We start from the raw sequence: 17,603 nt of genomic DNA on the forward strand, positions 1-17,603 counted from the left end.
CCAAAGTCCTCCCATGCTCAACTAGATCCAATAGGATTAACCGGGTCACCCCCAAACAAAACAGGCATTGAGAAGGGGGATAAAGTTGGACCAATGAGTAATAACCGTAAGCCAGCAATTGGGGATAATCCATCAATGCAGTGTACGGAGATGATGGAAAACTTGCAATCTGGTGGTAAGAGTAGGGGCAAAGAAATCAATCAGCAATAGAGTAGGCCAGCTGACAATGACGGCTTCACTAGAAATGAAAATACAAGGGCGAGAAGTAAAATGTGGCGGGAAACTGAAATTGAGGAGGCAAACGAAAAAATACCAAACGAAGGCTATGCAAAAACGAATGAGGAGGATGTGGACAATGGGCCAAAAAAACTTTAGACAAAGCCCAAAATAAAGAAATGGAAGCTGCAAGCTAGAGTAAAAAACATGGAGAAAGGGGGCAGTAGTGAGCCAATAAATGCTAAAAGGCCTAGCAGCGAAACTTTAAGGCGCAGTCCTGATAACAAGAAAAAAAGATTGTTGAGCTCTTTTAGACAAACAACGACCAAAATCAATTATGTCTCTCCTTAACAAAATGCCAGCTGAAGTTAGTTGATGCAGAGCAAGTTGAAGGAGAATATGCAGCAGTAATGGTGGAAGACACATTGGCGGGAGCTGGTAGCCAGCCCCGCCAACAGCCATGAGGGTCCTAAGCTAGAACGTTTGAGGTATAGGGACGCCTCGAACGCGCATAGCAATAAAGAAAGTCTTTCACCTGCATCGGCCCCAACTTTTCTTTTGCTGTGAAACAAAGATGACGGCTCAGCAGGTTGCTAAAACGTATGGTAAGTTTAATTTTGAGAATCGATTTGTAGTTTATATAAATGGGTTAGGAGGCGGGCTAGTTTTATTTTGGAGTACGGATGTTGAAGTCACTATAAAATCCTATAGCTCTCACCACATTAATGCTATTGTGCAAAACCAAAATGGCAAGATATGGAGATGTACTGGGATTTTCAGTTATGCTGAAGCAAGTAAAAAACATCACACATGGGTATTGCTGAAAAAGTTAACAGAGCTCTACTCATACCCATAGTGTTGCTTTGGCGATTATAATGAAATTCTATACTCTCATGAGAAATTGGGGGGAAATGACCATAGCATTAACATGACGTATGATTTTAGAGAGGCTATCCGAGCTTGCAACTTGATAGATATGGGCTACAAAGGGTACAAGTACACATGGTCAAATAGGAGATATGGAGTTAACTATATAGAGGAACGTCTTGATAGGTTCTTTTGTAGCAAAGATTGAAGTAGCTTTTTCCAAAACCTCCCGGCAACAAACCTAGTGAACTGGGTATCGAACCACTGCCCAATCATTTTGGAAGTAAAAGAAAGTTGTAAGAAGCTAAATTACAAGAAAAATTCTGCCCCCGAGACTACTACAAAGACATGTGGAGTTCGTACGAAGCTTGTAGCAACATTGTGAAGGGTAAATGGGAAAATTTTAGTGGAAGAAGGGGAGGAGTCCAGTGCATCAGTTTCAGAGGGTCGCAAAAAGATCCTTAGCTCATATCAAGATCTGGAGCAAAGAGGAATTCAGAGGCAGAAAAAGGAAGCAGAATGAGTTGATGGAGAAATTGAAAACGACAAAGCAAAGACAAACTCAAGCAATAGATGAGGAAGAAATCAAAAAGCTTGAGAACCAAATAAGCAACATGCTGATTGACAAAAAAGTGTACTGAAAGCAGAGATCATGAGTAGATTGGCTAAGAGAAGGGGACAAAAATATAAAGTATTTTCACTTTAAAGCATCCGCCAGGAGAAGGAAGAACAAAATCTAGGGAGTTGAAGATTATCGAGGGAATTGGGTTGATGATCCAGAAGGTATTGAAGGGGAATTCTATGAGTATTTTCAACAACTCTTCACGTCATCCAGCCCAAGTCAAAATCATATATCATAAGCTCTCAAAGGGTTGCGGCCAAAAGTCACCCAAGAGATGAATGCTTAGTTAGAGGAGCCTTTCACCCCGGAAGATATCACAAGAGCTCTATCCGAAATAAGTCTGACAAAAGCGCCGGGGCCAGATGGACTACCTGCTGCTTTCTTTCAGAAGCATTGGCAAATAGTTGGTGAATGAGTGACAAAAACCTGTATGTATATCTTGAATGAGCAAGGTACCCTAGACTCCCTAAATCATACTTTCATTGCATTTATTCCCAAAGTTGAGAAGCCTAGGAAAGTAATGGAATTTAGACCCATTAGTCTTTATAATGTGGTGTATCGAATTGTAGCTAAAGCAATAGCGAATAGGCTAAAGTCGATTTTGAATCACATTATTTCCCCAAACCAGAGCGCATTCATACTCAATAGGCTCATTGCGGACAATATTATTATTGGCTATGAATGCCTCCATAAGATAAGGCACAGTAAGGGTCATATGAATGGCTTGGTGGCTTTAAAACTTGACATAAGCAAAGCTTATGATAGAGTTGAATGAAATTTTCTTGAACAAACCATGTTTATCTTGGGCTTCTCAGTAAAATGGATAAGATTAATTATGAGCTGCATTACCACGGCTTCTTTCTCAATTATTATCAATGGAGATCTAGTGGGTCTAATTAAACCGGAAATGGGTCTTAGACAAGGATGCCCCCTATCCCCATATCTTTTTATCTTGTGTGCAGAAGCATTCTCAAACTTGCTGCATCAAGCTGAAAGGGAGCAGAAAATCATAGGGCTGAGGTTCGTAAAAGACATCACGATATCCTGTTGTGCAAATTTTAATGTACTCGCAAGCGCACGAATCTATTGTAGTGTAGATCAATGGTGACGAGTGTCGATCCCACGAGGAGGAGGATTTTAATTGTGTATAGAATTAATTTTGCAAAATGGGTGGTTGGAATTGTGGTGGAAGTGATTTAAATTATCCTAAAATTGTAATTGAAATTGCGATAATAAATTCTAAAATTGGAATTGCAATGGCGAGAATAAATTGAAGAGAATTCTATTGAAATGACGTACTTGGGTATCTGGATCCGTATCAACATGCATCATGGGCTAAATAATCCGTATTAATGCCAATTAAATCATGAGGGGGGAATTCACACCTCATGAACCACGCTCTAATCAATATGGTGCTAAGGGCTTATCGTGCCAAATAATAATAACCTTGTACTAGAGAGCCGGTGTAACCGAGGCGGTATCTAGACAAGATCAGTATTATTTGTCGACGATAAGTCAAATCATCCACAAAAACTAGAGGGGAAAAGAAAATAAATTTACCAAATAAAGCCCATGACACATGTTGAGACTTCACCTTCAACCCAAGCTTGAAAGAAAATTAGCCACTCATAATTGAACTAAGGGCAAAATGGGAATTTATTAAAATATAAAGAAAATACAAGATGGAGAAGAAATTACAGAAAATGGATCCCAAAAATGGATTCAGAGATATCCAATTAGGGGGGGGAGGCCCCCTTTTTATAGATACATGGAGTAAATCATGGCCATCGGATTAAAAACAGTTTGGACGCTCAGGATTGCGCCACGTCATCAGTCAACAGTCCACGGTTTGACCACGTGGATGAACAGTAACATGGTTTGACCCGGATGAACAGTAATGCGGTTTGGTTGAAAATAATCCTGTGTGATGCATGCACCGTACGCGAGATTTTTCGTCCACTGATATGCTGCCACGTCACCATCAACAGTACATAAGAATTTTAGTCCAACAGGATCGTGACACCTCATCAGTCAATGCCACATCATCGGTCAATGCCACGTCATCGATCCGTCTATGTGAACAGTGTCATGAACAGTAACGTAGACAGTACCGTATACGTGAATAGTACCGTATATGTGAATAGTGCCATTTTTCCTTTTATGCTCCTCCTAAGGTTTTCGACCATCCTGAGTTCAAAAGTGATGTCCGTTTTGCCGTCTGATCTCTCCTTTATTGTGAAATGACTATACTGCCCCTAAAATACTTAAAATACTTAATTAAAATAACACACACGTAATTACATCACAAGAAGGTTAAATACATAAAAGTAAGGGTTGTTAGTAAGACTTGAAATGTAAAATGACGGTTTTCTCCTTTATAAATATGCATTTTCTAACACTTAACATATCCTACCTTCTATTTGCTGATGACAATCTAGTCTTCAACAGGGCCTCTGTAGCAAATTGCAAGCATTTGAAGAGGATTTTTTACTGCTATACGAAGGCATTCGGGCAGATTTTCAACTTCGAAAAATCCTCCATGTTCTTTAGCGGCAAGACTATAAGCGAGCAAATTTCAACAATAATAAGTATCTTCCAGCTGAAGGTGGTGTCCAAATATGAGAAGCATTTAGGTTTACCATCTATGCTAGGCAGGAAAAAAATGAATTTTTTCAACGAGGTTAAGCTTAAGGTGTCCAGCAAGATCTCAAGTTGGCATCACAAGCTATTTTCAAGTGGCAGGAAAGAAATCCTCATCAAAGCAGTAGCTCAAGCAGTTCTAGCTTACGCCATGAGTGTGTTCAAGCTCCCCAAAAGTTTATGTGAAGACATCCAAAAAGAAATTGCAAGGTTCTGGTGGGGATCCAAAAAGAACAAGCACGGGATTCACTGGTCGCGATAGGACAGCCTGAGCAAAGCAAAAAGCAGAGGAGGATTGGGTTTCCGGGACCTCACTAGCTTCAACCAAGCTTTGGTGGCTAAGCAATGATGGCGATTAATTCGGTTTCCTAATTCTTTAATGGCAAGGGTAATAGGCCAGATACTACATGAACTCTACATTTTGAAATGCAAAGGCAGGCTCTAACCTCTCTTTCATTTGGAGAAGCATCTTATGGGGAAGTCAAGTGGTTAAGAAAGGGGCGAGATGGAGGATAAGGGATGGAAAGAAGGTTCAAATTTACAAAGACAATTGGATCCCAAGACCAGTCACGTTCAAGTCAATATCTCCAAAAAAACCTTCCTCCTGAGACTGCTGCGGCTGAATTGATTGATTCTGATAATAAGTGGAGAGTTAATAAGTTGGAGCAACACCAACAAAGTGTTGGCTCTACTGGCAATGGAGTCCCCTTAAGTGGCTTGACTGGGTTTGCTCCCCAGTTCGAGTCGCAGGGAAGTCGTCTTTGTTGGGAGAACCTGTGCCTCCCGGTTTGAGCGGGGACTTCTAGTCTGGGTTGTGGTACGGGCTTAAAGGTGTTTCCCACAGTTGGGGCCCTCCCCAGGATACCTCGTGGATAAGACAAAAAAAAAAAAAAAAAGTTGGAGCAACATTTTATGAAAGAAGATATTGAAGCTATTATTAAAATCCCTCTTCCAAGAAGCCAAGAAGAAGATGAAGTGCTATGGCATTTTGATAAGAAAGGTGAATACTCGGTAAAAAGTGGTTATCAGCTAGCTTTTCACTTAAACTTCCCCAACGAGCCTGGTAGCTCAGCCAATAGCTCTAGGCAATGGAAAATCCCCTGGATGCTAAAATTACCCGAGAAGGTTAAAATATTCATGTAGAAAGCTCTAAAAAACATCCTTCCGACTGCAGAAAACCTTTACAAGAGGAAGAGCTTGCAAGATCCGATCTGTTAGAGATGTAAGCAGAAAGTAGAAATAGTAAGCCATGCCCTGATGAAATGCAAAACAGCAAGAAAGATTTGGGACCTAGCTCCATTAACACTACAGCTCTCAAATGAGCACAATCAAGATTTCTTCAATGCCATCCAAGAAATGCATTCCAGATTTTCGAAAGCAGAAGTAGAACCGATGGTTGTTTACTGTTGGATGATATGGTCTGCAAGAAATAAGTTCATTTTCGAAGGGAAGAAATTTGATCCAAGGATCTCAGCAACAAAAGTAGAATCAGTTTTAAAGGCCTATCAAAGGGTGAGGAATCCTGGAACAATTCTTGCAAGCAAGATCAAAGGAGAATTTCAACAGAGATGGAAGCCTCCCCCTGAAAACTTGCTGAAACTTAATGTAGATGCAGCTATGAACAGTAAAGACTAGAAGATAGGTGTGGGAGCAATTACCAGAGGTGCAGATGGAAAGGTTCTAGTTGTAGGAATCAAGCAAGCTCAATTAAGGGAGAGTGTTAGCTTTGCAGAAGTAGAAGCAATCCAATGGGGCCTGCAAGTGGCCAAACAAGCAGCCATTTCTAGTTTAATGGTAGAAACTGATTGTAAAGAAGTGGTTGATCTTTTAAACAACATCAAGGGTAGCAGAACAGAGATTCATTGTATATTATCATATATCCAAAGTGAAAAAAGAGAGTTTCAACACATCCAATTTTCTTTTGTTCCTAGAATCTGTAATGTGCATGCCCATGCCTTAGCAAAATTTGCTTTAAGGAATTCTTCAGCTACTATCTGGTTTGAAACAATTCCAGCAGAAGTGCAGAATGTAATTAATCGTGTTGTTCTTGTGGAATGAAAGGCTTACTTTCCATTAAAAAAAAAAATGCTATCAAAAGGTTATAATAGTATCGTTTGACATGGTATGAATCCACGAGCCGTGAAAAGTCATCTAGTTTTTATGGCATAGGTATAAGTCATGAATGGTGACTTTAATGACTAAACTTACTTTGCTGTTATAACTAAAATGATAAATTGTGATTATTTTATAACGATATACATAAACTTGTCGTGATAACGTAAGAGAAATAGCATTGCTACACTCAATTTAATTTTTTAAAAGAATCTCAATGTATTCTTTATTTTATTTAAATAAATTTAATGTATTGTTGCCTTTATACATATGACTTGCTGTCACATCCACTGAGTTAATAAGTACACATATTAAAAACAAGAATTATATTAGAAAAAATTATTGGTACACATTCAGCAAATCTGTTAAGTTCAATTAAAGTGACATATCACATGAAAGTAGAAAAAAGCTTTCCTGTACAAAAAGTAAATTAAAGTATTTATTTTCACTCCAAGATGTTATATATTCCTTTGCCTCCAGCAATTATTTTTCTTCGTAGCTCTAATAAATCCCTAAAGAAAAAAAAAGTATAAATTCTAGAGAGAAAAAAAATTGAAAGCTTCTTATGATAAACAACCTAGAATAAAATAGACAATCTATTGACAAACTTGCAAAAGTTCAATCTTATTCTAAATTTTACAGGCTTGTAATCTTAATAAAACAGCATATACGGTCTTCTAAATCATTCTTCACATGAAACATATAATTTAATGATTCTAAAAAAACAAATACATATCATGTAATTCATTTGCCCATTACTTATGTAATTAACATATAATATTTATAAAACATGGTTGAATTTAACAAGAACAGTTACATAGATTGCTTCTATCATTCATATGAAAATCTTGAAGTTTCATTATAAGTTTTCTACTGTGAGATTGAATTCCTAAGTATCAGTATTTTTCTTATGTACACATAACATTAATCAACTTGTAAATCAAACCATTCAAAATTATAAACTTACCTTTGGAATAATTGTCTTTGCCAATTGAAATTTACTTCGTTCAACCAAGACGGGCAACGATTCCTTTTATTACCTTCAACCCTGATAAATTTTCAGAACTCAAAGTTAGTTAATATTCTCCATCAATATTCTGAACTTTTATACTAACATACTTTCATACCGTGCACTTTTGCTAACAGAAATTTTGATCCTTCAAGAAAACCTGTTTACAAAAATCAAGATATATAATAGGTAGCCTACAATAAACAAAATAAATCCCGATTAAAATGTTAAAAAAAAGAAATATACTTGGCCCTTTTTAATGCATTTACCCCGCCCAACCTAGGGTTTTTGATGCATATAAGTATTTTTGTTTGAACGTTGATACATAATTTTTGGCCTAATTCTTCACCACAACAGAAATGGCTTTTTGCAACAAAAAGATTTTGTTGCCTAAAGTGCCAATTTTGTTGCCATAGGTTATTGCTACAAAAACAAGCTTGTCGGCCCGGTCGTCGGCCTAGCACTGTCGCCCTCTATGTTTAACAACATATCAAAACATTTCTCGCCTCAAACTTCCTTTCGCAACAAAACAGATTCGTTGTGAAGGAGTCTTCAACTTGTTTAGAGAATAATTTGGCAACAAACATTTTTGTTGCTCTAAACAGTTTTACACAACAAAATAATTTTGTTTCTATATAGTTATTTACTACAAAACTAATTTGTTGCTAAGAAATAAAGTACATTTTATAAAAAAAAACGTGTACCAACAAAGGTGTTTGTTAGCTAAGATCATTTTAGGCAACAAAACTACTTTGTTTTTTTATGTTGAAAATTTTACAAATTTGTAATAAATATTTAAATATTTTTAGAAACAAATCAATTTTGTCATTAAAAAATAGTACTATTTTTTTTAATAATATCATGGTATAAAAGGAAGCAAACCAAGTTCGTTGGTACTATTTTTTTTAATAATATCATGGTATAAAAGGAAGCAAACCAAGTTCGTTGGGAAAGATACCAATTTTTTCCCCCACCATGACAATAATAAACTAGAAATATATGTTGAGAAATCTAACAAAAAAATCATTAATGTCATTGAACTAATTTAAAAGTTAAAGGCTCATTCAGTATCCAAGCTATATATATATATATACAAAACTGACTTTAAGAATCACATATGATAGTCAAATACAAAAGTGGATTGTCATCTATCCCAAAAATGTAATGAGCAAAAATTATAAACGATCTCTAATTACAACTACTCCAAACTCCAAATACTTAAAGATATGACATGCACCAGCAGTAACCAAAAAGATCAAGTGATGACCAATTCAAAATACTAACAAGTTCGAGATACTCTAAGGACATCATTGAAATGAGTAATCATTGAGTAGCTAAATCTGTAAAGCGAAAAGCGGATCCTTGAGAAGAAAAAAATTGTTGCATCATACCCTCAAATTGGGACAATCTGGACTCCAATTGATCAATAGTCTTCTTTTGTTCTTGAAGCTCAACATCTTGTGAATCCAATCTACTTTGTTGTGAAGATATAATACCATGCAATCTGTCAGCCTCAGAAGTATCAACACCATGGTTTGAAGTTGGGCGTGGTCCGTTGCCAAGTCCTCGAAAATAGCATGTTTTCTTTCCAAGTACTTCAATGCATATTTCCTTTTGAGTTAGTGGTTTTGCTTCTTGAGGATCTATTTGTTACTGTTGTTGTATCTCTACCATTTGGTCCTATACATAAAGCTTTGTTAGTAAATGAAGGAAGAAAAAAAAGAATTTTATTAATTAAATAGTTGAAATTTAATCCATTGGTCATGGAATTAATTTGTATTAAGGCATAAATTGAAGAAAAAAAAAAGAAACTTGCTGTTATACTTATAAATCTAATTATTTGATATTTCAAATAATAAAGTTAATTAGAGCATGAAAGAAAAATTAAGAAAAAAAAAACTCAATGAGTAAACTTTCATCAATAGTATGTAGGTAATAAAATTAAAAATTTTGTTTCCAACAAAGCATCTTACATGGTTTAAGTGTGCCACCTCATTCACCCAACCTTTTGTCTTGCTGAAATGATTGACGCGAAATAATTCTATTTCACCATCAACCATGTCATCCTCAAGATAATTAACAGAAGGTCTTGATCCCCCACAATGGACATATGATAGCTTTGTTTTTGGTAGATTGAGTCTACATTAAAAAAATATAACAGTGGAAAATAAGATACATATACAAGCATATTGACAACTAGTTGGACAATTTAAAGTTCATAATATGAATATCATTGGACCTAGAAACTTGCGGAATTGTAAATGTTATGACAAAGCCAAGCCCAATCATCTGGACATATGCCTGGATATGAATGCTTAAGTGCCTCTTCAAAGGATGGATAATCCAAGTAATGATCATACATCCAATGTCTCATATCATGATATCTCCCACCCATAATGTTATTCACACATCGACGAACATGTGGTACGTTCAAATCAATCTCAAACTTTGACTGAATTTAGGAAAAAAAAGATATCTCAGTTTATAATTAAAAAAAATGACAGATGAAGAATATTAATAATCATAAGTACTTACTAATAGTCGATCAAACAAAACCTACCAATTAAACTCTTTAAATACCAAATTCTAGAGTTGTAACAACACCTTGCACAAACTCTTGGCTGGGCATAACAGGCTGAGATTGGGGAATTGTAGATGCGACAACAATTTCTGCTCTTACACGTTTGGTAACTCTATGTCCAGGACCCATCTAGTAATTATTAAAAATATACATTAGAGTTTATTAATAATCAACATAAAAATAAATCAAGATAACTATAATTTTGTCAAAGAAATTATAACATGAAAGATCCTATTACTGGGCATAGATCCTACATTCATTTGACTATTGTCCACAAACTCAGGTTCTTCACCATGAAAAACCCATGAAAAATCCATTAACTTTAATTTAACAAATTAAAAATTGAAACAAAGACCCACTTAATAAATAATTAAAGCAAAACCCACTAAACAAAATCAAACTCAACAGGCCAATATATAAAATAAAACTAAATTTACTTGAAGAAATCGTTGTCTTGAGTGGTGCCTTCCAAGTACAACTCTTCAATGGCTTAAAGCTTGGGCAGAGAGAATGACTCCAAGGCAGGGCAAAAGAAACAAGCAAAGAGTAAAGTGGAAATATTCTAGAAGCAATATTTTAATTAAGAAAAAATTGGAGATGGAAACTTTACTTCGGTTAGCACGCGGTTTATTAAATAAAGGGCGCGGAAATAAAAAATTAAAAACCTCCCACAAAGTCATGTTTGCTTTTATATTATCTTTATATTTTCATTTATTAATTTAATATTTTTGTTAACCTTTGCGCAACAAAATTAATCTCGTTGTAAAAAACTCTGAGAGTACAAAACAAATTTTCTCGCTAATCACAACCTTTTGCAATATTTCATTTGTTGCAACTGATTCAAGTGTTTGTTGTGGAAAAACTTGAGCAACGAAACATATTTTTCCTTCATTAAGCTTGTTAGGCAACAAGAACACTTTTGTTGCCAAACATAGCGTAGGGCAAGAAAATATTTTGTTGCCATATATTCTAATTTTCTTGCCTATTCCACATCATTAAGAAGAATAAAATATGTTTAGCTATAGCGATAAAGACTAATTTTTGTTGCAAGATATGAATTTTAGCAATAAAGTAAGTTTTGTTGCAATAGAATTTGTAGCCAATACTCTATTTTCTTGTGGTGCTTCTTTTGATGATCAATTCAACCTCTAATAAAAAAGATATACCTTGGTTATATTTAATCTCTTCAACAAGTTTAGTAATGAGTATAACGACCTTATTGTTCCGCTGGAGAGAAGAAACTATGATTAACTTTTCGGAGAAATTTCCAAACGAACAATTTCAACGAAATCTTTCAATTTCTTATTTTACTATGTTCAACTCTATGTATATATATATAATGTTGAAAGCCTTGATAAATACATCCAAAGCTCTGATAAACATAAATCCATATGCTGTTAGTGGCTGATTTCATATATATATTGGATAATTACAGAATTAAATTTTAAACCTTCCCTAAAGAATAAAGATTTATAGCTACGAACAAAAGAACCCTAAATAAATTATAATCAATAAACAATTATATAAATTTGTTGCAAATAAAAGAAAGAAGAGTTTTTTTCAGAATATTTTTTTTTTTGGTTGTAATGTATACCTGCACAAACTCAACTGCCCCAAGGGTTTAGTTCATGCAGGGTTTTCCGCGTTGAATATTTTGCTTATGCAATGCATTTTAAAAGACAAGCATAGGATTGTAATATTTTAGTACAATACAGGACTTTGACATAGTGTTATAAGATATGTCAAATATACACTATATGAATTAATGTTAAATTTATATAATCTATTAAATCTTTATATTTTACTAAGATCTAATCGATTGGTTTTTAAGTAATTTTTTAAACTTTATTAACAAAATTTAATTTAAAATTTACCACAAAAATCCTTATATTTTGTACACTATGCTGTTGCTGGAAATAATGTCTAGTCGGTCACTTACTGTCTGAGCCACTTTTTGAACTTTGAGCATATGATGGTCGGGCTAACCGAGAATGACCGGAAACAAAGTCTGTGATGAATAATATAATATACACAAAACGAACCGGGGTCATTAAACAGCCGCCGGTTGTCTCCTAAAAAGAAGGGGCTATCTTTCATGTGATGTTGCTGCTCCCGGTATCATGCAAATAAGACAACACATGGCTCTCTTGAGCAAATAATCTAAAAGCAAACTTCTCTCTGCTGCCAAATAGGGATGGCAAAACCCTGGGTTGGGGTTGGGGTCGGGTCCGGGTATTACAATGACCGGATCTTGTCCGGATGCAACCGGTTTAGGTTTGGGTTCGGGCCGGGTTTTAATTCAGGTACCCAAATTTTATATTTTTTAATATTATATGTGTATATATTTTTTTTGGTAATTTTATAAGTTTTAAATTTATTTCAATAAAATTTGACATAAAAATATAAACTTTAAGTGTTTAAAACTTTATATATGTATAATAAATGAGTCAAAAAATATAAATATTTAAAATAATATATGTTTATAATATTTTTTTAATAAAATCCGAGTTCCGGGTTTATCAAGTGATGCCCAAGACCGACCCGACTTCATATCCGGGCCGGGTAATACCTGGCCCACAACGCTCGGGTACGGTCTGGGTCCAGACTGGGCATGTATTTTTGCCACCTCTACTGCCAAAGATATATGTATATATGGACTCGCCTATGTTGCAACAGTTATAACATACCACACTTTTTATCTTTATTTAAAACTGCCATTGGATATAAAGTGAGTCCATCCAACGGTTGAGATAAGTTTGTGGATAATTAAAGTAACCGGTTGCATAGAGAGATTGAAGAAAACTATATCAAATAAATAAAGATCGAAATACAATTCAAATTCTTTTTTTTATTTGTTTTAAGCGGCCATCATTGAAATTTTATCCAAAACCTCAAACGATACAGTATCAACAAGTAATTGGGATTCCTAAACTTCATGTCAGTAGCATCTTTCGTAGCATTCTCAAGCTACTTCCTGAAGTAAAACCTCTGCAAATTAGCAAACTCCAGCTGCCTCAACACAGGGACATGCGAGAATTCAAAAATTTATAATCCTCAACAGCCTTCGTGTCTATATGTGCTCCATTATAATCCTTCAATTTAAGGCAATCTCTATCTTACATGCATGTAAAATACATTCCCCTCACATGAACAGTGCATGTGTGGGACCCACACACTCTTCATGTGAGGGAGATGTATCTTACATGCATGTAAGATAGAGAGATCCTCAATTTAAACATAACTTGTATTGCCCCGAGATTCATTTGATCCATCACAACATGAAACACATGTTTCCAAGGCTCCTTCGAGTTCTTAACAGCTAAATTCACCACCACCGAAGCTGCAAGCATATTACCCAGAAAAAAAAGCATTATGATAAAGTTTGGGATCCTCGAATTCTGCAGGTGTGGGCTTCCCTTCTTCATTATAGTTCTCCGAATGAACAATTCGCTCTTTCATCAACCTCATAACCAAACAATGCAAACTCTAAGGCAACGATTTCACAGCAATCAAACTCAAAAAAGCTCCTTGCTTTTTCGCCTTAGTCAATTGTTCGTTCATAATAACAATAGTGTCTTTTAACGTCTGAATCTTCCATTTATTATCAAAAGACTCTTTGGCCTCCGCAATTATGTAGCGAGTCAAGTTGATTCTCTTTTTTACTTCTTTTTCGAACTGTCTCAATATTGATTCATCAATTGTGAGAGAATCAGACTCAATTGATGCCCGATATGTAGGGTTTAGTGATAAGATCCGTGTAATTTCTGGAGAGATCAATGAAAATTCTAACAAGCTTCGAGTTCTCAAGGTTGAATTCAAACCAAGGCTTCAAAGGATCTGATTTCAGCGCCAATACGGATCTCGAATAGATCCAGAGTCTGTACGAGCCTGAATTCAAACCCTAAATGAATCACAAAAACAAACATTCCGTCAAAAACTCAAAACCATTTCATCACGGCGCCCCAACCTCCCACCTTTTTTTTGGCTTTCTACTAAAAAACAAAACGAATAAGACAAATGAAAATTGTTAATGGCATTTCCTGGTTTGTAATTGTACTTATCGAGCTGTAAACATCGCGAGAGTGAGAGTAAAAAGTGAAGAGTAGAGAGGAAGTGAAGAAGAGGAAGACCATGAGTGTAATTTCCCAATTGCTGCCTGCAGATCGATTTGAGATGAAATCAATTCCATTGTTGGCATACTAAGAAACTTCCCAACTGTACGCTCCCCCAAATGATATTAAATTAATATGCAACCGGCTCCAACGGTTGTAAGTTGTTACTTTAAATATTCAGAAAATAGTTTAAGCCATTAGATTAAGCACTAAATCATTCAATGGTTACATTGGATAAGGACAAAAAGTGTGGTATGTTGTAACTGTTGCAACATAGCTGGATCTTGTATATAGATATAGATATAATTATCAAATGTAAGGTGAGGACCAAATAAAAATTCGAGAAAGTTCTTATACCTTAGACTTGATCAATTTTTTTTTTTTAATGTGGATATTTTGTCAAGTTGTATAGTTTAGTAGAATTATTTTTCAATACACTATAAAATTGTGTAGTCTAATAACATTAGAATCTGACTCTATTAAACCGCATATATAAGTAGTTTGAAATTTTCAAATAATCCTAAATTTATATGGGATGTACTGTAATAGCAATATTATGACGATCAAATGTGAGCTTATCTAACGAATATGATGTCAAATTGAAAGTTTAAGAGATATGCTTAATGCAAAACAAGCAAATTGACTGTAACTGCTACGAGATGTCCTAAATTCCCTAACATATTTTAGTTTAGAGTATTATAAGGATAAAGTTATATGAATTAAAAAATTTATAAAAACATTATTCACTCAATAAATACTTATCACATTCAATAATACATTTACAGATACTTAATATAATCCCTATTGGTCAACCGATTTTCAAATAACTTTTTTAGGTAACACCTGAATTCAATTCCTCAAAAGTAAGGTGATAAAAATGAATTTGCTTTTACACACAAGTACATAGACATATATACATCTATTTTCACAATATAATTATACTATAGTTTTTTAAAATACATCGAATTAATATAATACAAATGGGTTACGTGTAAACATAACACTAGTTTCAGCCATATCTACACATAGTTGACAAATTTAAAAATAAATGTATAAGTAAGAAAATTAGTCAGTTAAAATAAGTATATTGAATGCTGTGCTACATAGAAATCCTGTAGAATTTCCTCTATTAATTGTTCCTTATCCGATTCAAGAACGCACCTTACGCGCATAGAAATGTCCAACCCAAATCTAGCTTCGAAAGCCAATTTCGAATCACACGACTATTGAGAAGAAAAATAAAAAAAGAGGCATGAAAAACAAATAAAAGTTAGATCGTCATCAATTCCTTCTGGCTGAAGCAATTTCACAACATTCAAGGCAGGTGTTTCTGGTTTTCTATCGCCACCTGTCATTAGCCATTTTATGCAATCGACAAGTATCCAAGTATTCACCCAAGCTGTGACATGACACAAACACATGTCCATCGCCAACATACTCCAGGAGAAAATTGTTAGTCAAAATTACCATATTTGGCATGCATTTAAGAGGCAATACTTGTGTCACTTTACAAACTTGTACATATCCGTTTAGTAGTACAACAAGATAAGCAGAAGCTCCATATTTGGTGGAGAAACTTAAGTTATAACAATATGGAGAAAGTATCAGAAGCAGCTAGTCTATCACAGAAAGGAACAAAGAAACCAAACATGGGGAGATCAAGAAAAGGATGCATGAAAGGTAAAGGAGGCCCTGAAAATGTCTTGTGCACCTACAAAGGAGTAAGGCAAAGAACGTGGGGCAAATGGGTGGCTGAGATTCGAGAACCAAATCGTGGTGCAAGGCTTTGGCTTGGCAGTTTCAACACTTCTCTTGATGCAGCTCTTGCTTATGATGAAGCCGCACGCAAACTCTACGGTGATTACGCAAAGCTTAACTTGCCACAAGTGCAACAACATAACAGACCTAGTAGTAATAATATTAATAATAATAATCATATCACCGCTAGCCAAGTATTCACGACAGATCATATTGTTCCAATCCAACAACAACAACAGATAGAGTCGAGTAATGAGTCTGTCGGCAATTCATCTCGTTTTGGAGAAAGCTCAGTGCCTGGACATTTTACAAGTTGGATTAGTGGAGAAGACAATCTGTATTGGCCAGAGTCTTTGGAGGCAAATGATTTCTTGGATGTGAATGATTCTGGGGTTTCATTGAGTGATTTGATGATGGGTGGAAATGACTTGGACTGGGATGGGCTTCAAGCTCCACGGAGCTTGTGAGCTTCTGGGGCCTTGTCCTTGTACGTGTGTTTTGGGTTTTAGGGTTTTAATAATATGGTCTGTATCACTGTCAGTTGTGTTTAAGGGAGAAAAATTAATTCCATAAATGGATAATGGATAAGGGTGTGTAGAGAACTCCAGATTTAGATGGGTTGTAATTATTGCAGGTTTTCATGGAGTTTGCTTGTTGGAGAAGGATATTTTTTCCTTTTTTTTTTTTTGTTTAAGTTTCTTCTAAAGAAACAAGCAGTTACGGATTTTGATGATAATAATTAAATCAACTTATTTCACACTATTCATAGTCAAATCAATATTTCTTTTTTTTTTTCACTAAATTTAGAGTACTATGAATCAATGATAAGAGACAGAGAGAGGATCTAACCTTTGCTTGTTATGTTTTTAGTCAGTGGGTTCGGAAGTTTTGTTTTGTTAGGCAGCGTCTGTACATAGGTGGTTTTAATACCTGCCTCTGCCTTTGGGCTGCCTTTCAGCTTTTACTTTCTGGCTTGTCAATTAGTTTTTATTTTCTGAGTGCCTGTCAGTTTGTCTTGTTTTTGCTAGGAATGATGGATGTATAATTATTGTAATAGGAAAAAATAAAAAGAAAATGCAAGCATGTACTTGTTTTTCCTTGTAATTGTGTATTTTACTATTGTTCGTGCAAATTTTTATCCCATTGTCTTTTACTAGTCATATTTGGTTGCATTTGTTTCTGATGCTGCCACAGTTTGATATTGTGCGGTTGTTTGGCAAATATGAATAGCTGGATAGTGGTACGTGGCTAATTTTTATTATTTAACTTGTTTATTTCTAATCTCATCTATATACGTTTCTAAACAAAAATTTAAAAACTAAGCCTCACGTAACGGTTTATAACACTCTTGAACTTTTCCTTTACAGCTACAACATTTTATTCCGTAGCAACTATAACATTAAAGCTATAGCACTACCTCACTATGAAACAAACCCTTAAGCACATCCAACACCATATCTATAAAAAAAAAAATTATGTATGTCTTTTACTTTGCTCCCTCCTACTAGGATTTTCTATGCAAAAATGAAATGCAAATAAAAGTATGGGTAGAATGTAAGGGGGATAGAACATTGTAAATATAAGTGCATGACTAGTTGTTCAAGAATCATCTATAAAGGGGCTTATAATTATCTAGTACGTAAAAAAGGCTTTAAGAAATTTACAGTTTGTTCTCTGGTATGAATA

General features: G+C 35.0%; 1 protein-coding gene, 1 long non-coding RNA gene and 1 pseudogene across 2 annotated transcripts; 1 reads left to right on the plus strand and 2 right to left on the minus strand.

The window, feature by feature from the left end:
• Window positions 1-9,894: 9,894 nt before the first annotated feature.
• Window positions 9,895-10,524, minus strand: LOC112100320. Its single transcript, XR_002906656.1, has 3 exons — window positions 10,485-10,524; window positions 10,027-10,176; window positions 9,895-9,918 (listed from the first exon to the last, which is right to left on the minus strand). It is a non-coding gene; the product is annotated as an uncharacterized LOC112100320 (long non-coding RNA).
• A 2,391-nt stretch (window positions 10,525-12,915) lies between these two features.
• LOC112099977 lies at window positions 12,916-14,180 on the minus strand (annotated as a pseudogene).
• Window positions 14,181-15,751: 1,571 nt separating this feature from the next.
• LOC18049646 (dehydration-responsive element-binding protein 2G) lies at window positions 15,752-16,384 on the plus strand. Its single transcript, XM_006443222.2, has one exon. The coding sequence runs from the start codon at window positions 15,752-15,754 to the stop codon at window positions 16,382-16,384; it is 633 nt and encodes a 210-aa protein (XP_006443285.1).
• Window positions 16,385-17,603: the final 1,219 nt, after the last annotated feature.

This window comes from Citrus clementina, unplaced genomic scaffold (assembly GCF_000493195.1).
Source record: "Citrus clementina cultivar Clemenules unplaced genomic scaffold, Citrus_clementina_v1.0 scaffold_3, whole genome shotgun sequence".
In the NCBI taxonomy this organism is placed as follows: Eukaryota; Viridiplantae; Streptophyta; class Magnoliopsida; order Sapindales; family Rutaceae; genus Citrus; species Citrus x clementina.

Excerpts from the sequence above, each read along its gene's own strand:
- LOC18049646 (XM_006443222.2), top strand. The coding sequence starts at position 15,752 with ATGGAGAAAGTATCAGAAGCAGCTAGTCTATCACAGAAAGGAACAAAG.